We start from the raw sequence: 25,161 nt of genomic DNA, 5'->3' as shown, positions 1-25,161 counted from the left end.
CAGCAATGCTGGCTGCTCACCCTGCCACTTTCCACAGCCCTGGAGCACCAGTCACACAGAGGGATCACCAGGGACTAGTCTCACGTTTCCCCTGAGTGAGAGCACCATTTGAACGGAGTGCTGGGAACATGCAGGAGTTGCCAGGCTGAGGGGAGGAGGACCAGAACAAAGGAAAGGAGGCGGGACAGCACGGTTCATCCAGGAAGAGGCGACATCTTCAAAGGGCCTGTGGAAGGGACAGGGTGGGAAGGCCAGGAGACAGAAGGCTGGAACCAAGGTAGGAATGCCAACTCTATCCTGCAGAAAATGGGGCAACACGAGTGTTTTTTGGCAAGAACAGACATGACCAGATAAAAATTCTTTTTCTGTCAGTAACAGTGGCCATGGCTATATAACATGGGTGAGACGTTCTGGTACTCTATTTGCTACATATTTAAAGTACATGTGCATGAACTAAAAGCCAGGAACTGTAACAAACACCACCAAGAATTCCATGTCTATGTTTCCTGACTCTGTCCGTCTGTTATATGAGAAGTGAGATAAATTTGCCCTTCTAATGGGAGTTAAGCACAGCCATCCCCTCCTGAACTGTGAAACTACACAGAGCTTTTACATCTGTAATTTATGAAGAAAAGAAGGAATTCCCCTGCTACTTGACTGTACAACTCCAACCACCTCTGCCCTCATTCCCCCAATGGGATAACAAGAACCTCACCTCTGGGTTGTGTCATCATTAAAATGAAAGACTGACTCTTATTTATTTTTAAGAATGTTTGAGTCCACACAGAGAGCTTCCTATGCTGAAGGAGCCTCTGGGGAATTCAGGAAGAGTCCCCAGAGAGACCTTCTGAGGCTCAGTGAGACCAGTACATAGTCACGGGGAATGGGATCTAAGCCTGCAGCTGAGGAGGTCTGGGAGCACCAAGGCCAGCCAAGATGGTAAGGGCCCAGCATCCGGAAAGTAGGTCGGAAATCAGTGGAGGCAGTTTAGCAAAAGGACTAGGAACAGGACTTCTAAGCCAAGCAACCTGGATTCAAATCTCAGTTCCATTACTTACTGTGTTGCCTCGGGCAATTTGCTTAATTCCTCTGTGTCTCCATTTCATCATCTGTTAAATGAGGATACTAAGAACACCCACCACAGATCAGTGTGAGGATCAAACAAATCAGTGTCTGGCACATGCTAAGTAACTGTAGCAGCTTTTGGAGACTATGTATGATAAACAGTGAAATTTATAGTAGGATCATGGATACTAAACACCCACACCGGACAACAAAAAGCAATTATAAGTTCTGACAGTGGCTAGGACATTTTCAATAGGAATGTGAATCTATGCAAATAGCTGTTGCTACTATCATTATTTAAAATACATAATATTTATTATAATATATAATCACGTATCTTGAATAAAACTTTATTTTTAAATATTGGGTTGGCAGCAAAGTTCGGTTGAGTTTTTCTGTAAGACGTAATGGAAAAACCTGAATGAACTTTTGGTCTAACCCAATATTACGTAACACTGTGCTACAGGACACGTAATTATTACCTATAATAATACAATTATTTTATTATGATTGGTTGTAACCTAATTGAAGAAAGAATGTGTCAACAAAAATGAAGGGTCTGAGGAGGGGAGCCTCAGTAGACTTTGATCCCCTTCGGGTAAAGTAACAATGACATCAATGTGGACTCCAGAGCCAATTTGCTGGGTCAGAGTCTGGGATTTGCCACCCATGAACTACAGGCTCGGGAAAGTTACTTAGTCCTTCAAACCTTGAGTTTTTCATCTCTGCAAAGGAGATAACAATATTAAATTCTTAGAGTTTGTACCAAGCACTGGTGCTGAAATTTACATGTTTTCACAGAAAGTCTTTCCAACAGTCATGTGAATCATATACAATTATGATGTCTATTTTACAAGTGAGAAGACCCACAGCTCTGAGATGTTAATGGAATCACTGAAGGACACACAGAAAGTCTGATACAAGCCAGCACTCTAAGCCAGCCCTCAAGTTCTGCAGACACAAGAAGCATGAGAAGGATGTACCACAGCTCCTCTGCAGGACGAGAGAGGAAACTCCTGTGTGCACAGGAATTACCTTTTAAGAAGGGTGTGTGTTTTCCACTCCAGATCCCTACCCTTCAGGCATTTGCTAGGCAATGAGATTCCCTGCTGTTAAACACCTATTATTCTCCAGGCATCTTGCTGAATGCCCCATCGCATCACTGACATCTCATCACCATGGCAACGCTCTGAGACAGCGACTGGAGGACAGTGGGGCTCAGAGAGGTTGAGGTCCTGGCCCACGGTCACTGAGCTTGTCAGTGGCAGCATCCCACCACACATCTGTGTCTGTCCTACTTTCACACAGGCTTGGAGACAGGTTCTGAAAACACCCCTTAATGTCCTTCACATGCCCCTCTCCCCCTCATTACCTCCTACTCCGAAAGCACAGAGCTACTTATTCTGTACCAAGATAATGACCATGGGGGCCGAGCAGGGCCATGGCACAAACTATAATTACTACAGACAACAATTTGCATTCCAAATCTGAAATGTACTCAGGGCATCACTGGAGCCTTGTAATCAGTTTAGCCTCTCCCCAAATTTCTCTGGAAATGAAGACCTACTCAAGAAACAGACATGGTCGGGGGTGGGTGTCTGTTGGAAAATATGCCTCTGCCCCCAGCAAACTGCCACCTGAGGAAAAACCATGCCAAAAAGTGGCCAAGGCTCGGCGGGATCAAATCCCCAGAGAGGACAAATTCCTCCTCTGTCACAGAACAAAGAAAACAACAACCAGGACAGTGGACACACTGAGCAAGACCGGTAAATAACTGGAGGCAGGAAACACATTACATAACACGTGGGCCTCAGTGCCAGGCACATGGACACCCATGCCTCCTCTATCACAACCTGCTGTCTCGCCGATGAGTCCCTTGTCAGGGTGAGGGGCCTTCCCACCACAGGGCCCCCATAGGCTCAGCAGAAGTGCATATTATATGCACACTGCGAGAAAAAATACAACCTCTGCTTTGGACAAAGAGCTCCCAGAGAACCTTTCCACAAACACAGACTGCTATGATCTGGGTGCCCCCGGGGTGGAAAAGGAGGGTGAGGCCAGAAAAGTCGGGGTGGAAGATCTCAGAATTCTCAACCCTGCCTGTGGCTTCATTTACTTTTATCTGAACCACAGAGGCATTTGTACTAATAATTATGGCTCCTGGGTAAGTTTCTAGAGTCCTGGGTCCTTGTTGACTGGGATTCACCGTAGCTCCACCTTCTTTTACTAGAGAAAGCAGACAGACCACACGTCCATTTCCGTCACCCCGGATCCTGACTGAAGACTGGCACGTGGAACCTCTACCGAGGTGATGTTGCATCTCCAAGACTGCCCAAAAAACTAGAGTGTTTCTCACACTTTAATGTGCCCTCAGATCCCTTGGGCATCTTGATAAAAATGCAGATGCCGATTCAGGTCTGTGGTGGGGCCTGAGATTCGGCATTGCTCCCGAGCTCCCAGGTGCTGTTCCTGTTACTGCCCCATGGACCACACGCCAAGAACCTTTGCTAGGTAACATGCTAGTGGCTTAAGCAGATAGAAAACAAAGAAAAATTCAGTATTTCCTATGTTTCCACAGTCACGATGTCAAGTGGTATCTTTGTTCTAAGACAATGAGCGAAGAAGTAAATTCAAGCACTATGCATCTTTACGGAGAAGGTGATGGCACCCCACTCCAGTACTCTTGCCTGGAAAATCCCATGGATGGAGGAGCCTGGTAGGCTGCAGTCCATGGGGTCTCGAAGAGTGGAACATGACTGAGCGACTTCACTTTCACTTTTTACTTTCATGCAGTGGAGAAGGAAATGGCAACCCACTCTAGTGTTCTTGCCTGGCGAATCCCAGGGATGGGGGAGCCTGGGAGGCTGCCGTCGATGGAGTCGCACAGAGTTGGACACGACTGAAGCGACTTAGCAGCAGCATGCATCTTTAAAGTTTGTATTTCCAAGTTATCTCAGTGGTGGTGAATAGGATGACTGTCCTTGCAGGAAAACCTTGTTGAAGGCTATTAACTAAGGAAAATCCAGCAGACTGTCCCTTGGCCCAAGTTTCTGGAAAAGCCCTGGGTTCTCTGAGGTTCAGAGGGCAACACAGTTGAACACTGCTTTCACTAGCATTCTCATCACTGAGGTTTCTCTCCTTGTCAGCGGGGTGGCCAGTCCACCATGTTCTAGAGGCTCAGCCACCTGCCCCCTTAGCCCACCAGCATAGCTATAGGGACCTCTTAAGAGCTGCAGCACTGTCTCCTCAGTCACAGGTTACACCATCCCAACCAGACAGGCACCCTAATAAAATCATCCAACTAATTCAACACATGTTTTCTTTTTTAATTTTTTTAACTGGCTGGAGCTGGCTGCCCTGTTCCCGTTATGCAAACAGTACACAATGAATTGTTGATAGCATCTCCTTACCGTTGCCAACATAAACCCTGCCAGGCCGGCAGAAATGAGCCCGGTGACTCTAAGCAACAACAGTTGCAGGGGTTTGTTTACATAAACACAACTAACAACAGGTGAAAATGGTTTTATCTCCTCCTATTGTTAAACCAGAGACTTCTGAAATTGAGTGCTTCTGGAAATAAAACCAAATGTCAAATGTGAGAACATAAGGCAGTTGAGTGGTGAACACCCGGAAAGCCAACTCTGTGTTTCCTACACAAACACACATAGACACAGATTTTTGGACCACTAAATCAACTAACTTATTTGTATCGTCTGTTTCTTGCCTCACAGTAAGGATTTTTCTTCCCTATTCTTGCCCCCTGCACTTCTGGGCATTAGCTTTTGACTTGGGTTAGCAGAAATATTTCTTAATATATTAAATAAGTTTAATATCATTAAATAACATAAAATAGAGATATAAGAGGCAACACTAGTCTCTAAATCAAAACCCTAAAATAGAAAAAAAAAATGCCAGTGGACAAGGGAAGAGAAATGGACATTTCTTAAAGTAGACAGATGATGTTCAGAGACTAGGTAGGCTCCAGGGAGGGAGCTGTGATGGACCACGTCAGAATGACTAATAAACAAGATGGAGAAGCCACTTCCTGAGCAATGGGTGTTGGAGAAAATGAAGAGCAAAGTGAGGACAAGCTGCTTAGTGGCACACATGCAGGCCTCTGAGTCACTCTGCGTAATGAGATGAGTATATTTTTAAAAGAAGGAAAAAAAGACATCAAGACTGCTAGAATACACAGCAAGAGGCTGCAGCAAATCTTGTCCATTTGTACCGATTCTGTAGGCCTGAAAAGACCACTGCAGTCTCAAACTTTTTCCTTCCTTGAGAGAGAAGCTTTAGAATTTGGCAATGAACTTGGTGATGTCTGGCAAAGATCAGCCCCGAGAAAAACACCTTCGATTTTCACTACACAAATATTACAACGGGAAACATACTTTGGGACAAGAGGCCTTTTTTAAAAGGCAAGTATCTTTTTGACTCCTAAATTCCTAAGCCAAGTTTGCAATCGATTGTCCTCAGAGTTTCAATAATAAACTAAACTCATGCCACATTATGTAATTTTCTCTAATTCTCTCTATAATGCTAACATCACTTATAATAAAGTGATATTATTTTATAGTACTGTCCCAAGCTATCATCCGGAACCCATCAAAAATAATGTGCCCCAATTGAGGAAGATACAACTGAGTTACCTATTAATTCTTTGGAATATTAACTCTTGGGGATGACTGTTTTAGGACTGCGATTTCTCTCTTGGCTGAGTACATGGTATTCATTCTTATTAAGGTGCATTCCTCCCCTCTCAAATATTCAAGTAAGATTTATGGATTTTTTTTTTTTAGTTGTTGTTAGAAAAGGAAGACAAAATTCCTCCAACTTCACCTTTATCAAGTTCTCACATTTAAAACTCCTCCACAAACAGATGCCATTATTTTAAAATTCCATCTTAAGTAACCATGGGATTTAGGCCAATTCATTGAGTTTCTGACTCAGATTTATTCCTGCGATGGATTTTTATTCTTAAACTTTAAGACCTAAAACTCCACTTAAAAATCATAGTTTGTCTTCTCACCTCGATTTTTCTTCTCTTCAATTATAAAAATTATGTATGCATCTTGTAGAAACTTGGCAAAGTCAAAATAAAACAAAGAAAAAAATGTCACTTATAACCTCACAGAGAGGAAATCATTATTAATATTTTGGCATATTTTCTTTCAGTCCTTTAAGTGAACTTTTTCATAGCAGATTACTCACTATACATACAATTTTGTTTCCTACTTTTAAAGCCATAACAATAAACATTTTTCTTGAATTAGCGCTCTTCCTCAACATCCCCTTATGGCTGCATAATATGAATTCATACGGATAAAACACAATTTATACTAGCTGTTTCACATTATCGGACATTTACACTTTTTCCATTTTTTTCTGTCACTATAATGACAACTGCACTAAACACTTTTATCCACAAATCTTAATCCATATCTCTGGTAACTTCTTTAGGATAAATTCCTAGAAGTCAGACTATTAGATCAACAGCCATAAATATATTTATGATCTTGACACAAATAGCTTTCCAAAAAGATGAAGAAGTAACAGTGTCACTAAACATCGGTGACAGCATCCATCCTATGAGCATTAAAGTTATCACTTTAAAAGAGGCTGATTGATTCTGCAGCCTGAAAACAATACCTTAAAAAATTTCCAATTCTTAGACTGACCTGCTGAGGTCAATGATTTCAAATGTTTCCTCAGTATCAGACTAATCTTTACCCTTCAGAATACAATGTTAATTTTTCTCACATACAAGAATGCAAACAAAACCACAAACATGAAAAGAATGTAGTCATTCGTTGGATGTTTTCATTGGGCAGCTAAGGTGCTGTAGTTAAGAAGCCAAGAACAGCCAGTACGAGGTACCAGTCTGTGACAGGACGGAGAGACGCCCAGCGCAGAGAGACACGAGCAAAATAAATTCAGAACTGAATCCACGCCAAACTTCATAAGGTACATAAGATTTGAATTACCATAAGTCACACTTATCAGAAGGAATACATCAGAATGTTCAGGAATACATCCAGATTACATTTAAAATTCATGCAATAGCTTTTCCACAAGAAATTTTCTTTCCTCCCTCCAAACTGGTGCACATTCCCATATACATCAAGTAAGTTGTTTCTTTTTTTTTTTTGTAACTTAATGGCACATATATGCTAGAGCAAATGGTCCAGATTCAGTCTCTTATAATCCAAGGCCTGAATTGATCAACCTACAATATGGAAAAATATCAGATAAATGGAAACCTTTTCTACCATGCTGGACATGGCTTGGAGTATCTTCCCCTCATTCTCTTTTCAGGAGATGTGTCCCACTTTCCCCAACGTTGTCCACAGCTCCTGCTAACTAGGTATAACAGTAGCCATAGCAAGGGGGTAAAAAAGTATTTACTGAGCATCTAGTATGTCACAAACCCAGTGCTAAACACTTACCATGAATTATTTAATGTAATTCTCTTAAGAACGCTGTGAATTAGATAAATTTTTCATATGGGGAGAAATGTGAGTCCCAGTAGGTTCCCTTACTTGCCCACCCTGGTGAACAGCAGACCCCTTTGACCCTGACTCTCTGGCTGCAGATGACTGGACCAAGGGGGAGGGAAGCCCCTCTAGGAGCCAGCCAGAAGGCTGCCCACCACCCATGAGGCTCAACACAAGAAAGACTATCTGAAGCAATCAGTGTTTTCTTAGGGATCTGGGGACAGGGCAATCGAGACTACCCTGGCCTTTGAGAAAAAGAGATGCTAAAAGATCACGTGAGGTTGGATCAGAGCTGGCATTGTAACAAACCCAACAGTAGCTCATGCAAGGAGAAGACACTGGGAGCAGGACTTACATATCAGAAGACCATAGCCAAGAAAGAAAGAATGAAACCAACCCACACAAAGAAATCCTTGGTTTCTGCAGCTATAATTCTCTTGTTAAATAGCACTTGTCTTGTAATGGGAGCAAGCACCTGCTTTCTGACAAGAACTCAGTCTGAAATAACCACTAAGGAATCTACAACGGAGTCATTCCTCACTCGAATGGACTGTCAGCAGCAACTCTCCTGTGCAGCAAGTCGGCACCATTTATTACAAACAACCAATGCCACGTGCCTCTTAATGAGATGCAAGTAGCTGGCATCCCTTAGAATATTTTCCTGCCCAAAAGTGCTTAATCTGAAACAAACGAAGTCTTTTGACATAAATTACCAGTGTTATAAAAAGTATAAAGGACAGAAGAGCAAGTTAAATGACATCTTAGGTAAGCAATCAGATAAACTAAAATGTGAAATCCATTCTACAAGCAATTAGTCTGGTCTTTTTAAAAAAATCAATTTCATAAAAAAAAAAAAAAAAAACAAGAGGAATGAGAGGACTATTCAAGGACTTAAAAGGACTAAAAAACACAGTTACAAAATGAAGTCATGGTCCTCAACTGGATTAAAAAACCACCAAACAAAAAATCCAATCAGATGCAATGCAAGGCCCTTGAATGTCTTCAGGGAAATCAACTATAAAAGATAGTTGGGGAAATAGGAATACAGACTGAATGTTGGGGAATTAATAGTAGCTTTCTTAGGTCTGATAATGTAGGAAAATGTTCATATTCTTAGTACACATGTATTAAAGAATTTAGAAGTGAAGTGTCATGACTGTCATACTTTGAAAAGATTTTGTAAAATTAAGCAGATTGCATAAACAGTTAGAGATAGATAAACAGCTAAAGCCAAATGTTAGCAATTGTTGATTCTAGATGGTGGGTGTTCATTGTACTTACTTTTCAACATCCCATATATTTAAAATTTTTCATAACAAACAGTTGAAAAAATAGCACACATAGTAAAAATAACCATCTTGGAAACCCCTTAGGAAGACATCAGGTGAAGCCTGACCATCCTTCTCTTAATAAACCACACTTAAGAGTTCTTAAGGCTTCCCCAGTGGCTCAGCGGTAAAGAATCTGCCTGCAATGCAGGAGCTACAGGAGACACAGGTTCGATTCCTGGGCCAGGAAGATCCCCTAGAGAAAGGCATGGCAACCCACTCCAGTATTCTTGCCTGGAGAATCCCATGGACAGAGGAGCCTGGTGGGCTACAGTCCACGGGGTCACAAACAGTCATGTCACAGACATGACTGAAGAGACTTTGCAAGCACATATCCAAGGAATGATTTCAGTGAGCCCTAAGAGTTCCTACTTTACTGCTAGAACAAATATTGTATATACATCTCCAGTTGAGCTCCTGACAAAGCTGTTGCTTGTGTTCAGGGGGAATGCAGCACAATAAATCCCTATCAAGGTCTAGAATCACCATCACCCTACTAGGATCAACAGAGGAAAAAGCAGGTTTGCCACTCCATCCAACACTCCTTTTCTATGAGCAGGTTTAGCTGAACCTACATAAATGAAATACACATCTGATACACCTCTATCACAACTTCCTCAAATCAGAACTACGATCTTAAGCAAGCCTTCATCTGTCCATAAAAAAGTAATAGGCCTAATTCCCTGTCTTTTCCCAAATGGATGAAAGGTCAAACCAGCCCTGAGGATATAAAAACACATTATACATTAGCACCGTTCTGCTGTATGGTATGTTTTTCTCTTCCCTGAACGTGTGTTAACCAGGAGGTCATGGCAGGGGTGGGCCATGCTGCTACTAAAGCGTCTAAACCAGCTGGACCATGTGAAAGTCATGGTCAAAAAGGCTCATTCACGAGGTGTGTTCACTGAGATTTCCAGTGTCAGATGGCGTTTGCATAAGGAGAGTTTGCATAAGAAGGACAAGGCTGGGAGGCCCAAAAATCAAGTAAGGGAAGAATTTTCATCATCAGGCCTAAAGAAAATAGACCATTTAAAAATGAGCTCTAGGCAATCAAGTTGTAACGAGCATTTGCTTTTAGAGAATATTTATTTTAATTACTAAAAATGAATAAGTTTGTAACACTTATTCATCTTCAATAATAGAAATATCTTAAGTATAAATAAGTGGTCACCAAGTAGAACATGTGTGTGGTAAACAAAGATATGAAACGGTGAAAGGATCAAAAGATACCGATTATTCATGAGCCACTTGGTTACTGAATGCCTGTTATGCACTAAATATGCGTGAGACTTCTGAGGTACTAACTGCACAGAGGTACTAAATATATATGAGCACTTAAAATACATGAGGTCTTAGTCTGGCTGCCCATTGGAAACACTTCATCCTGACCCCACATCCCTTCTGCCCAAGAAACACAAATGAAATAGAAATCAGCCAGCTGTTCAGCTAGCTAATTGGCAAGCTGCTACTGCTGACCAGTTATGTTTGTCTCTGAGGTTTTATGATAAAGCAAGTGTGTGTCAGTGGCCCAGGGCACCTTCAGTCTGTAGACTGCCTGCCTGCACTTCAACTCTGGTCCTGCAACCATGTCAGAGAGAAAGGCCAATGCAGTGGAGAAGAGAGGGGACACACCAGCATTGTGAACCCTGGGATACTGGAGGGACCCTTCCTTCCCATCTGCATCCTCTCTGCTGGGAGTTAACTTACTCCATTTTCCCACCTTGCTTCTATGTTTCAACTGCTTTAAACAGACAATGTGATTTGAGCATTTAAAGAACACTGGGGCCATTCCCTGGCAGTCCAGTGGTTAAGACTCCATGCTTTCAATGCACGGGGCTCGACTTCAATCCCTGGTCAAGGAACAAAGATCCCACATGCCAAGCTTTGCAGACAAAAATGAAAAAGAAAAGAAGGCACTGTTTAGAGTCACAATGAGTTAAACGTCATCCAATCCATTAAATGTACCACGTTACTTTGAAGAGGAAGATGATGGGAAAGAAGAAAAGTGAGGCTTCAACTCCTATCCGCAGCTTTTGAAGTGAGCAGGAAACAGAATGTAAAATCTATCGTGGAGGGAAAAAGAAAATGTGAAGGGAGAGGTTCAGATTCAGAAAATCAATGTTCCAGATTGGTGCATCCCCTCAGTTCTCAACATCACCATCCCCTCCCATGCCTTCAAATAGCAAGATGGCCTTTCAGAGGTGATGAGATCACTGCCATGATATTGTTTGCATAATGAATGCTAAATTTGACTGGAACAAAAAATAAAAACCTCCATGAAAAGTCATAAATGCAACAAAACACAAAGAAATACTGAGACTGATCCTTGGGCCACCTTCTATTTTAAACCCCTGACTAGAAGACCTAAATAGACATTTCTCCAAAGAAGACATATGGATGGCCAATGAGCACACTGAAAGATGCTCATCAACACTAATTATTAGAGAAATGCAAATCAAAACTACAATGAGGTACCATAGTCAGAACGGCCATCATTAAAAAGTCTGCTAATAATAAGTGCTAGAGAGGGTATGGGGAACATGGAACCCTCCTACACTGTTGGTGGGAGTGTAAATTGGTGTAGCCACTAAGGAAAACAGCATGCAGGTTCCTCAAGAAACTAAAAATAGAGTTGCCATATGATTTACCAATCCCACTCCTGGGCACATACTCTGATAAAACTCTAATTTGAGAATATATATTCACCCCTACATTCATAGCAGCACTGTTTATAATAGCCAAGACATGGAAACAACCAAAATGTTCATCAACAGATGAACGGATAGAGAAAATGTGGTATATATATGCAATGGAATCTTAGTCATACAAATAACAAAATAATGCCATTTGCAGCAACATGGATGGCCCTAGAGATTATCATACTAAGTAAAGTAAGTCAGAAAGAGAAAAACCAATACCATATGATATCACTTATACATGGAATCTAAAATGCAACACAACTAAACATAGAAACATTTCTGGCTTACAGACATAGAGAATAGTTTTGTGACTGCCAAAGAATGGGTGATGGGGAAGGAAGCACTGGTAGTTTGAGATTAGCAGCTGCGAACTATTATATACAGAGTGGATAAACAACTAAGTCCTTCTATATAGTGCAGGGAACTGTAAATCAATATCCTGTGATAAACCACAATGGGAAAGAATACGAAAAAGACTATATATATATATATATATATAGCTGAATCACTTTGCTGTGCAGCAGAAATTAACACATTGTACATCTATAACAGTTCAATAACATTTTTTTAAAATAAAATAAAAATAAACCCCTAGCTCCAATGTTACCCAATGGTAACAGAATTAATAACAGCCATTTCAGAATGCAATTGTCCAGGATCTGCTATTATTTCAATTAATCCAGAGGACTACTATGCCTTATGTCTTATGAGCAGTTTATTCTTGCTCCCACTTCAGATTCTGAGGACTGAAAAAAAAAAAAAAACAAACAATAACCAAAAGGACTACTTCTAGCTAACATGGGAAAAAAAGGGGTTAGAAGTTTTGTTTATTTGACAGTCAGACCCTGGGCATCAGGGTGATTACCCTTTACTACGGGATGAGAGATGGGAAAGACTGCTGTAGACAAGAATTGTTGTATCTGCCCAGTGCCTCTCCCCTTCCTATGGAAACTGCCCCTTCGCTCCCTTGTTACTATGGTTACCACAGGAGCCAGTAGAGCAGACTCCACACTGTGGCCACAGCTGATTGGGCTTGGAGTATCCACCTGACCCAGGCTGAACCAATCAAAATCTTCCCCACCAGTAACTTTGGCTCTGAGAGAGAAAAAGCTGTCACTCTGCAGATGGCTGCATTTCCACAGTATGGAAGTTAGTCTGCAGAAAAAATGCAGCAAACAACAGAGGAATTGGGAACCCTCATGGGCTTCAGGTGCTGCTTCCAGGGATTTCTGAGATCCTGCTGCATTCCATGAAATATCTGGAGACCTCTATAATTTTTAAAACTCTCCTTGTTTAAGCTAATTTGAGTCAAATGCTATCACCCGAAAGATCTCCTAAGTAACCAAAAAGACCACAGTCAAACGCATCTTTTACCTTGTATAATTCTGGAACAAAAAGGGAATAACTGAGTTGACAGCTGTATAAAATAAACAAAGGCATCTATAAATTCTGTCTCAGAAGTACAGAGCTTGCACAGGTGGTGCACAAGCCGCTGTCCCCATAGACCTCACATACGGCCAAAAAAGAAACCACTTTTGAGTCTAAAAATGAGCTTCAACGTGCCTGGCATAGTTTTGGTGTCAGCACACTGAAGATGACACGGGCTTTTCCTCACAGGTGTCTTTCACAGGGTGGCTTCTCCACTGTCTGAAGGGAAATGAGACAAGAAGACTAAGCGGAAATGAGAGACAGTTTTTCGTTTCGAAGGGGCACCTCACATCAAAAGGCATCTATTATAAACTCAAATTGGTTTAAAGACTTAAATATAAGTCATGACACCATAAAACTCCTAGAAGAGAACACAGGCAAAACATTCCCTGATATAAATCGTAGCAATATTTTCTTAGATCAGTCTCCCAAGGCAATAGAAATGAAAGCAAAAATAAACAAATGGGACATCATCAAACTTACAAGGTTTTGCACAGCAAAGGAAACCATCAGTAAAACAAAAAGACAACCTATGGAATTGGAGAAAATATTTACAAACAGTGTGAACAACAAAAGCTTAATCTCCAAAATATACAAGCAGCTCATGCAACTCAATATCAAAAAAATAAACAACTCAATAAAAAACAGGCCAAAGATCTAAATAGACATTTCTCCAAAGAAGACACACAGATGGCCAAAAAGCACATGAAAAGATGCTCAACATCACTAGTTACCACAGAAATGCAAATCAAAACTACAATGAGGTATCACCTTACACTGGTCAGAATGGCCATCATCACTTAAGACTATGAACAATAAATGCTGGAGAAAATACGGAGAAAATGGAACCTTCCATACTATTGTGGGAATGTAAATCGGTGCAGCCACTATGAAAAACAGTATAGAGACTTCTTATAAAACAAAAAATAGAGCTATCATACAATTCAGCAACTCCACTCCAGAAAAGACAAAAACTCTAGTTTGAAAAGATACATGTACCCCAATATTCATAGCAGCACTTTTTACAATAGACAAGACATTGAAACAACCCAAGCACACATCAATAGACAATTGGCTTAAGAAGATGTGAGATATATATATATATATATAGATAGATATATATAGTTGATTATAGTTTCAGGTGTACAGTAATTCAGTTTTATACATAAAACTGAACATACACACACAGGAATACTACTCAGTCAATAAAATGAATAAAATATTGCCATTTTCAGCATTATGAATGGACCTAGAAAATACTATAGTTAGTGAAATGTATACTGTATTTAGTGAAATGTCAGAGAAAGATATATATGATATCACTTATGTGTGAAATCTAAAAAATAATACAAATGAATATATATACAAAACAGAAACAGACTCACAAACATATAAAACAAACTTATGGTTATCAAAGGGGAAAGAGAGGCAGGCAGGGATAAATTAGGAACATGGGATCAACAGATACATACTACATAAAGTAGATAAACAACAAGGATTTAGTGTTATAAGCACAGGGAGATACATTCAACATCTTATACTAACCTATAATAGGAAAAAAATCTAAAAATTATACATATATATACATATATATATAATTATATATACATATATGTATATATTTATATATAATACATATAATGTATATATATAATTTTTAGATTTATATATATATATAACTGAATCACTTTGCTATACACCTGAAACTAACACAATATTGTAATCTACTATACTTCAACACTTTGGGCTTCCTAGGTGGAGTTAGTGGTAAAGAACCCATCTGCCAATGCAGGAGACATAAGAGTCACAGGTTGAATCCCTGGGTCAGGAAGATCCCCTGGAGAAGGGCATGGCAACCCACTCCAGTATTCTTGCCTGGAGAATTCCATAGACAGAGGAGCCTGGTGAGCTACAGTCCATGGGGTCGCAAAGAGACGGACACAACTGAAGCGACTTAGCACACACATACTTCAACAAAAAAATAAACAGAAACAAAAAAGTTCAAGGGAGCAGAAGGTAACTAAAAAGGATTTGAGGTGATGACAAGTTTACCACGGAATTGTCCCTTGTTTCTAGCACTGTTAAAAAGATGGTCATGCCTAACTTTCTCTGAAATCAAGGTATGTGTAATCCGCTTTCTTTTAGAAGGGCAACAGGCTCCCATTGCCTGGGGAAAGCCCATCCCAGGCTCTCAAGCTGGCTCTGCCACTCACCGTGGCTGTGACTTCAGGCAGCGAGCAGGTGTGCGCTCCGTTTCCTCATATTCGAAATGGGACAGGTACTATCTACCACGCAGCACTGCCACAGCCTTGCTTGGAGCTGATGTTAAATAATGTAGGTAAATGTACAAACCGAGGCTGCGAGAGAAGAAAAAGCCATGCCACCTTCTTTGGCAAAAGAGGGGTGAGGCTACGGTAAACGCTGAAGGGGCGAGGGGAGTTTTGAGTATTAGAGACTGTCACTCTAATGAGTTGTGAATTTGGCAGCATTTCAGCCTGATCTTCAAGAAACATTCATCTAGGGTTTGCCAACTTCCTTCCAAACATGGGGCCTGGGGGTGGGTCAGGCGGCCTGGAGCAGGCACAGACCTATTGCCTGGAGATGCGACTCTACTCCTAATTCTCTTGGCTTTGAGCCTCACCAGCATTATTTCCTGTCTGTCTAGAAACTGGACTCTCTTCGGTGATGGTACCAAACTCTTCCTTGGAGTAGGAGGTTATTAGTTAAAATAGCATTAACTGTGCCAGGAATGTACCCAGAAAGTGCCAAAGAAGAGAGAAGACTAACAGGCAACTGTAGATACTCAGGGTATGGGAGAGAAGGCCCAAAGTCCATGCAGAAAGAAGTCAGGGGCAGGCTGGAGGGAAGGGGCTCACAACGGGCCAGCAAGCCTATGTAACAAGCATCGCTTTCAAAGGCCAGTAAGATCCATTTTCAACCCCAGCAAGATGAATAAACCTCTACTGGTTTTGAAGGGCCTTCAAATCAATCTTTTTACAAATGTCTCACATACCTAACTGTACTTTCTACCATCAGAACTACAGCCATAGATACATGGACCACAGAACTCTGAAAGTGTGGCTAAAAATAAATGAAGACCTTTGCCCTAAAACATATGACATACTTCCCAAACCCTGCACTAAATTTCAGGCATCCAGTGACCCCTCAAACATCTGGACCTCCCACACCCAGAGGGATTCCCAACTCACCTCCAACAGTGCCAGGGGCTGCAGCCATGGATGGCCGCATGTTACCCATGCCATGTAACAAAGGGATCATTTGAAAATACGAGTGTTTACTATCTGGCCTAGTGACCTTCTGTTTTCAATCCCTGTTAAGCAGCTCTGTCATATGTCTCCTACTCTGACATTCTGCTATGATAAAATAATTTGTTTACCTACACATCTACTAGATGTTAAGGTACATGAGATGAAGACTGTGTCTTATTCAATTTTGTGTCTTTGTTGTTGAATGAATGCCCTTTAACCTTTTATTAACAACAATAACCTTTTCCTTGGAGCGAATGTCCCTTCCCCACTTTCAATGGCTCAAGTAGAACTGCCAATCATGAAACTCTGTCAACCCAGCTCCTTCAGAGGAGCACATGACCAAGCTCTGTCCAGTGCTCTTGACCACAGTCACTGGCCAAAGTATAACTATGTGAGTGGAACCAGGGCAATCAGAGTCCTATGCTGGGATTTCACATCAGGATTCTGGAAGCAAAAACTCCCTTTTGTCTGGAAACGTGTGGCTATTTGTGGTCATCACCTCCTTCTAAAACAGTTCACGTGCAGTAGGAGAACATAAGACCAAAACCTCAAAAGTGACAAAGCTGAGAGAGTATACCTGGATACAGCTGTACCTGAAGCCTATCCATCAGTTTCCCTCGGTTACATGAACCAATAAATTTCCCTCTCCACTTGAGCTTGTTATAATTGTGTTTCTATCACTAGCAGCCAGAAGAGTCCTGACTAATACACTAAACCTTATTTTCCTCAACTGAAAATGAAAAGGTTTGGGGTACGACATTAAGGGCTTCCCTGGTGGTTTCAGTGGTAAAGAATCCGCCTGCTAATACAGGACACACAGGAGTCACAGTTTCAATCCCCGGGCTGGGAAGGTGCCCTGGAGAAGGAAATGGCAACCCACTCCAGTATTCTTGCCTGGGAAATCCCATGGGCAGAGGAGGCTGGCAGGCTACAGTCCATGAGGTCGCAAAGAGTCGGACAGGATTAACAGCTGAGCACACACAGGCACACACACATAATGTTCAAAGTCCCTTCCAAAGCTTCAGATATTTCTTACCAAACGGTTTAGGCAAGTATAAAGGCCAAGCACTGGAGAAAGAGACAAGACCAGTATGGCCCTGAAATTTGCTTGCTATTTCTTTCAAATCTCAGACCTAGTACCTAAAACAATGTCTCATACATAGTTCAGTTCAGTTCAGTCACTCAGTCGTGTCCGACTCTTTGCCACCCCATGAATCACAGCACACCGTGCCTTCCTGTCCATCACCAACTCCCGGAGTTTACCCAAACTCAGGTCCATCGAGTCGGTGATGCCATCCAGCCATCTCATCCTCTGTCATCCCCTTCTCCTCCTGCCCCCAGTCCCTCCCAACATCAGGGTCTTTTCCAAGGAGTCGACTCTTCGCATGAGGTGGAAGGTCTTGTTAAATATTTTCAAGTTAACTACAGGCGATGCCAGGTGTTATGGTCCAGAGATTTTCACATTTCTAGGATGAGTTTCCTCCCTGACTCTGTCTCTGTGACTCTCTGTCTCAGCTTACTGGAGGAGCTGCAGCAAATATTCTGACAATAAAGGGTCAGAATTCTGAACTTTACAATGCCCAACCATATCCAGTTCAAAAGCATCAATTCTTCAGCGCTCAGCTTTCTTTATAGTCCAACTCTCACATCCATACATGACCACAGGAAAAACCATAGCTTTGACTAGATGGAACTCTGTTGGTACAGTAATGTCTCTGCTCTTTAATATGCTATCTAAGTTAGTCATAGTTTTTCTTCCAAGGAGCAAGCGTCTTTTAATTTCATGGCTGAAGTCACCATCTGCAGTGATTTTGGAGCCCCCAAAAATAAAGTCTCTCACTGTTTCCATTGTTCCCCCATCTATTTGCCATGAAGTGATGGGACCAGATGCCATGGTCTTAGTTTTCTGAATGTTGAGTTTTAAGCCAACTTTTTCACTCTCCTCTTTCACTTTCATCAAGACACTCTTTAGTTCTTCTTCACTTTCTGCCGTAAGGGTGGTGTCACCTGCGTATCTGAGGTTATTGATATTTCTCCCGGCAATCTTGATTTCAGCTTGTGCTTCATCCAGCCCAGCATTTCTCATGATGTATTCTGCATACAAGTTAAATAAGCAGGGTGACAATACACAGCCTTGACGTACTCCTTTTCCTATTTGGAACCAGTCTGTTGTTCCATGTCCAGTTCTAACTGTCACTTCTTGACCTGCATATAGATTTCTCAGTAGGCAGGTCAGGTGGTCTGGTATTCCCATCTCTTTCAGAATTTTCCACAGTTTGTGGTGATCCACACAGTCAAAGGTTTTTGTGTAGTCAATAAAGCAAAAGTAAATGCTTTTCTGGAACTCTCTTGCTTTTTATATGATTCAGTAGATGTTGGCAATTTGATCTCTGGTTCCTCTGCCTTTTCTAAATCCAGCTTGAACATCTGGAAGTTCACGGTTCCTGTACTGTTGAAGTTGACTTGGAGAATTTTGAGCATTATTTTGCTAGCATGTGAGATAAGAGCAATTGTGTGGTAGTTTGAGCATTCTTTGGCAATGCCTTTCTTTGGGATTGGAATGAAAACTGACCTTTTCCAGTCCTGTGGCCACTGCTGAGATTTCCAGATTTGCTGGCATATTGAGTGCAGCACTTTCATGGCACTGTCTTTTAAGATTTGAAATAGCTCAACTGGAATTCCATCATCTCCACTAGCTTTGTTTGTAATGACACTTCTTAAGGCCCATTGGACTTCGCATTCCAGGATGTCTCTAGGTGAGTGACCACACCATTGTAGTTATCTGGGTCATGAAGATCTTTTTGTATAGTTATTCTGTGTATTCTTGCCACCTCTTTTTAATCTCTTCTGCTTCTGTTAGGTCCATACCATTTCTGTCCTTTATTGTGCTCATCTTTGCATGAAATGTTCCCTTGGTATCTCTAATTTTCTTGAAGAGATCTCCAGTCTTTCCCATTCTATTGCTTTTGAACTGTGGTGTTGGAGAAGACTCTTGAGAGTCCCGTGGACTGCAAGGAGATCCAACCAGTCAATCCTCAAGGAAATCAGTCCTGAATATTCATTGGAAGGACTGATGCTGAAGCTGAAACTCCAATACTTTGGCCACCTGATGCGAAGAACCAACTCACTGGAAAAGACCCTGATGCTGGGAAAGATTGAAAGCGGGAGGAGAAGGGGATGACAGAGGATGAGATGGATGGATGGCATCCCCGACTTGAAGGACATGAGTCTGGGTAAACTCCGAGAGTCGGTGATGGACAGGGAAGCCTGGCATGCTGCAGTACATGGGGTTTCAGAGAGTCGGACATGACTGAGTAACTGAACTAAACTGAACTGAACCAGATCCAGAGGAGCTGACACAGGGTGAGACACCCCCAGGGTCCCACCTCTCTGAGGGTCCTGCCTTCTTATTCTCCCCATCCTGTTCGGGTCTCACCTGTAATTTTCCTACCATAACTGTCCCAACCACAACCATGCTCCTGGCTTCTCTCCTTGAACGTATCTGTAGCATTCATGTTCTGGTGAGAGACAGCACAGCACCAGCCCTGGCCAGGGAGGGTAGAGAAATTCCAGGCAGTTGTAACACCCAGGGCCTCTGTCTCCTTAGAGGAGTATGGGAATCAAAGGACACAGCCAACAATTAGCAGCAGTAATTCATGAAAGGACTGAACCGCTTGGTACATAGAAAAGATGTGTCATCCAGGTGTCACCAGCCCTTCCTGAGGCTCTTGGTGGCCAGAAACTCCAGCCAAAAAGAGGAAAACCATAAATGCAATTCCTAAGGCTTTAAGAAGTCATGAGATCTGCAGTGGATCTAAAGGGAACAACAAGGAGGCGGTTACCATACACTCACTCAGCAAGATCTTCCTTAAAATTACTGACATTTTGAAACATCTCTCTTTTCCCAAAATGTCTGTTTCTTAAGACATTGACCACTCCCTCTCCCCACCTTGCGCCCTGTCCCATGCTCCCTCCTTGGCCCTCATGTGTCTCCATCTCACTTCTCATTTAGAGCCATGTGGTTCTTTCTCCTCTTGCCTTTTCCAATCCGTTTCTCACCATCTCTTACCCGCACCCCTATCCCCAAACCCCACACATGTCCAGGACGCGAGAAAGTAACACAGGCTCCTTCTGCTTCACGAGCTGAAAAGGAATGGAAATGCAAATGCTTCTAATGTTTTTCTCTGCCACATATATAAAAATGGGAAATTTGCTATCACAGAGGTTCTAAACCCTTTCCTTCCAAATAAAGAAGAAAATGAAGAGTTCATAGAACACATGTCTTGCCCTAGAACAGTCTAGCAGGCCTGAGTGTCACATTTCATTATAGAAAATGTATCAATTAGATAACGCCTCCCATGTTTTCCTCCAGGCATTCTGGATGCTTCTTATTCTTTAGTTCCAATTACCATAACTATGCTTACAGAGCTGGGAGTGACGGTGTTCCCACTGGCTTGGGTTTTCTTCCACACCCCTTAGGCCATGGAATATTATGCTCCAAGGGACAGAGGGATGACTTTGGCCACAGAGGAATCTGGCAATTGGCCGGGCCCTGAACCATCTCTCTCTGGTGTGGTCTTGAGGTCAGTTTGTCTAACTTTACCAGGAAGCCACAGGGGCCAGAAGAATCAAAACAAAGACAGGAGACCAAGAAAAACACAACTGACCTGACCACCTAAACAGACTCCAGTCATTTCGACACTTTTAACTCTTGGGGGAAATCTTATGAGCTGGCTATGAATTTGAGGGCTGATAGGATGATTTTGAAGTCAACAAAGCATTAGATTCTGTTACCTATGTGGTTTTAATTAGCCAGGGGCCAGTTGTCTGCTTGCTCCCCTGCAGCAAATTACTAGTGTTAAATGTTACCCCTGCAAGGCTGTGACAGACAGAACGTCCCTTAAGCCAAGTATGTGTCTAACAGTTCCCTTTTCAGCAGTAAGATCTACAAATCAGACTCAAGCTTAAAAATTCATGAAACATTTTTCAAGGACAAACAGTTGAAGAAGTTTTAGCCAAAGGTAGGGTTATCAAGTTGTCCCAGCTTGCCCGGGACTGAAGTTTCCCAAGACATGGGGCTTTCAGTGCTAAAGCCAGGACAGTTCCAGGCAAATCCTAGATGGACCTCAACCCTAGTAGAGGTTGAATCAGAAGGAAGGGTGTGGTACACTCGAGGGAAGGTAGAGAGGGAGAGAAAATAAAAACTTTCAAAACAGTTCAACTTCTCTTTAGTTCAAAACCAACTACAGATGTCAACCCTGTCAAAGTGTGTACACACTATTTTTTCAACAAAGGTTTATGGCCAATGACTTTGGGAGATGCTCCATGCAAACTCCATCAGCTCTCCTTCACGTGGTCTCCATGCACATCAACACACTGAAGGCTCTGAGAAGTCCTGCATGGTGAACATACTTTAATTTGGTGCTCTCAGGGTGTCCCAAGCCTGTTGTACCACACAAGCCTTTTTTTTTCACTTAATGTTTATGATCATCCAACTGAACACACTTTGAGAAATGGGGGTCTTGTTCACAAAACCATAACCAACCGAGGAGGTACATGACTTAGACTCGGTAAGACACACATACCTACTTAAGAGGCCAACACATTTCTCTTTGTATTCAGTTAAAAGCATACTGAAAACTTAGCTAAAAGAGAGCCATGATTTGTATTTTTAAAAAGACATTTGGGGAAAATGACTGAGATGTATGTAGGATATTAAAGGTGAACTGAACCAGTAAAAACACTGCCGAAAGACTAAAGAACCTGAAACATAATCTGAAGTGAATTTTGTGTCAGATATATGTGAGAGATTTATTCATTCATTCATTCCATTTATTCATTCACCTTAAGTATGTATGTTCTAGGCACTGTGCTAAGCCCAGGGATGATGCAGTAACAAGAGAGACTGATAAGGTCTCCAATGCTTGGGGCTTCCAATCTTAAATGTCACTACATGTTAACTAACAATCTTTTAACAATGAGAAAAAGAACTACAGGGATCCACAGGAGATGCCTCTAGGTTAGATTTAAGGGGCGGACACGATGCGTTCCCATGGAAGGTGATGTCAAAGCTTAGACCCAATGGGTGAAGTGGGCGGGCCTGTCCAGTGTGTGCAGGAGTGTGGTATCATGCAGCAGGAGGCTGTTTTGGGCATAAGGTACAACGTATGCAAAGGCCTGTTGGTGATACAGAGCTCAGAGCGTACTCTGCACAGGCAAGAGTCCGGTTCCTGAAGTCAGAGCTAGAATTCAATTTGACACACAGATGGGCCACTTTGACTACTATTATTATCACTATTACATAAAGGAAGAGAACTTTGCATCAAGCAAAGGTTAAATCCGACCCTCCCTACACCTCTAAGGGTCTAAGAGCTTTGTGACTGAGAGAATTCCATGATTCCCTTCAGCATCTAATGTTTAAAGCTTACAGACCTCTCTCCTTTTGTAAAGTAAAGCTCCCCACAGTCATAAAACTACATATGTACAGACAGTATATTTCTGATTTCTTTTGCCTTCACTCTGCACCTTTCTTGTTCCCCCGAAACAGCCACAGTGCCCACTTCATCAACCTTGACATCTCCTGGCTTCTTCATAGGATGCTTCCTGTAACCCAACACCTACAGAGCAGGCAAACATCACTGGGTACTTACTGAACCACTTGGAGCTTTTTAATTAAACCATAGGCGCTAATGCAAAGATGACTTCCCCAGGTGGTAAAGCACAGAAGCTTGGTGGAGACTTGGCTAGTAAAGTCCACCTCAGCTGAGTCCTCTCTGCAGCACCCAGAAGAGGACAAGTAACGGGTGGGATTGCTCAGGGGAAAGCACTTACCCCTCTGAAATTCCAGTCTTTAGGAGATGGAAACATGGGAAAGTTGTTCTGCCGCTGCCGTTTAGGCCTGGAAGAGGACAAAAAAAGGAGATGCACTCATTATTCAGAGGAAATCACCAGTTTCAGATGGAGTTTCATCAGAAGGAGTGATGCTTGCAGAAATGGTCCAGGCAGGGTGAGGTGGCTGGAGTTTTCTACAGCTCAGCAATCTTGAGCAGCCAAACACACTCTAGACTCCTTCCCAGGCCCCCGGGAGGAAAGCTCCAAAGTCACTGAGAAAAGTCAATCCCTCACCTTTAAAAACAGGAAAATTTAAAAGAAAACCGAAAGTCTAAACTGAATGCAATTATAGAGCCAGACCAAACTCCAGTCTTCACTTTTCGCAAACGGAGGCTCCCAGAGGGAGGCCCCCAGGTGATGTGTGTAGCTTCGGGCGCAGCCAGGAACCCTCCCTTGCTGCTCGCGCACTGGGGAGTCCCTGCTCCTCCACGTAGGCCACACTTGGGCTCCCTGGACTTCTAAAGGGACGGTTGACAGGGCAACTGTTAAGCAGCTGCTGCCTGACAAGTCAGAACTGGCTTCCTTGCCTATTAATCTCTCCACACTAATCAATCTCCCTAGATGCAACAGAGGCAGGTTCAAGTCGGGTCCACGCAAGTGGCAGGTAAACGGTACAAAAGAGGGAAGATGCGGGAAGGGGGCTGGGAGGCCGCAGACACGCCAGGAATGCCTTACTTCTGTCTTGTAAAGTGAATTTAATTTTGTGACTGCAACATACCCACAGGAACATGTATTATGACGTTTTTATGGAGCGGCGGACACAACTGAGCGACTTCACTTTCATTTTCCACTTTCATGCATTGGAGAAGGAAATGGCAACCCACTCCACTGTTCTCGCCTGGAAAATCCCAGGGATGGGGGAGCCTGGTGGGCTGCCGTCTATGGGGTCACACAGAGTCGGACACGACTGAAGCGACTTAGCAGTAGCAGCAGCAGATAGATGACTCCTCCCCAAAATGCTATATCTGTCTATATGGATAGTCAAATGCTGTGTTTGCTTGAAGTACCACTTCACTGAAAAGCATCCCTGAAGGAGGTCCCCTTGGACTTGCCCTGAGGGTTAGTCACTGATGTGCTGAAGGGCGGTGGTGCTGGTTTTTCACATGATACTCACCCCTCTTCTTTGACCTCCCTGCCACAGTGAGCAGGAACACAAGGCAGGACGCTTGTGGTGACCACAGCACAGGCTCTGCAGAATGTCAGGCCTGATAAAAACCTGGGCTGGCTCTACCATACCAGAACGCATCATGTCCACCCCTTGAATCAGGCAGAGGACATAAACAAACAAAACACAAGGTAATTATAATAACAGCAGCAGCTGACAGGCACTGAGAACTTAAAACAGCTTATGCTGAGCAGTTATTGTCGCTACTCTCCACTGGGAGCTGGGGTTCACTGTTGGACCCATTTCATAAATAAGAAAACAGGGACCTAAAAAAATACTAAGTGACTTGACTCTCATCACACAGGTGAAATCAGGATTCTGGTCTCAAGTGTGTGATCTCAAATCCCACAGCATTTTATTAGCTGTGTGACCCTGAGCCCGAGGTTGAAGCTCTTGAGCTTTCATATTCTTATGTGCAAACCAGGAGAGATAATACCCAGCACACAGAGCCAAGACTAGAGGAGGGCTCTGACTCCAGTGTTGTCACTTCTAAGTTCTCAGCAGATGTCCGCCCAGTGCCCACAGCAGAGCTGGGACAACGGGCTGACACAGATGGGAACTCCCGCCCGACGTGTCTTTGCATCTAACCCCCTTCTTCTGTCTCACCCTCCTCCTCACCCACGCATACAATGGAAACCCAGGCTAATAACCTCGCAAGACAAACAGAGCAAATGTGGGCGGTTATTTAGATTTAATACTCTTCTCTTATTAGGTACCATGTTGGTCTCAGCTTTTCTGAAAAGATGTTTCTCCCTTAAATAAAAAAGCACACACACAAACAAACTTAGAACTGAACAGTACTTCTCCCTGGTTACCGTTCCC

At 42.6% G+C, this 25,161-nt stretch overlaps 1 protein-coding gene across 5 annotated transcripts in view; it reads right to left on the bottom strand.

Moving 5' to 3' along the window:
- ARHGEF3 (Rho guanine nucleotide exchange factor 3) overlaps window positions 1-25,161 on the bottom strand; it is a 313,583-nt gene that overhangs the window by 187,970 nt on the left and 100,452 nt on the right. For all 5 annotated transcript variants that reach the window (XM_003587632.6, XM_059880073.1, XM_059880075.1 and 2 more), the window contains one exon: window positions 23,115-23,181. In XM_003587632.6, coding sequence (XP_003587680.1) covers window positions 23,115-23,181 — 67 coding nt within the window. The remainder of the gene's footprint in view (window positions 1-23,114; window positions 23,182-25,161) is intronic.

The sequence above is a fragment of the Bos taurus genome, chromosome 22, assembly GCF_002263795.3.
Source record: "Bos taurus isolate L1 Dominette 01449 registration number 42190680 breed Hereford chromosome 22, ARS-UCD2.0, whole genome shotgun sequence".
Classification (NCBI taxonomy): domain Eukaryota; kingdom Metazoa; phylum Chordata; class Mammalia; order Artiodactyla; family Bovidae; genus Bos; species Bos taurus.
Note: the sequence above shows the minus strand (reverse complement) of the source record. Positions and strands in the feature narration are given on the sequence as shown.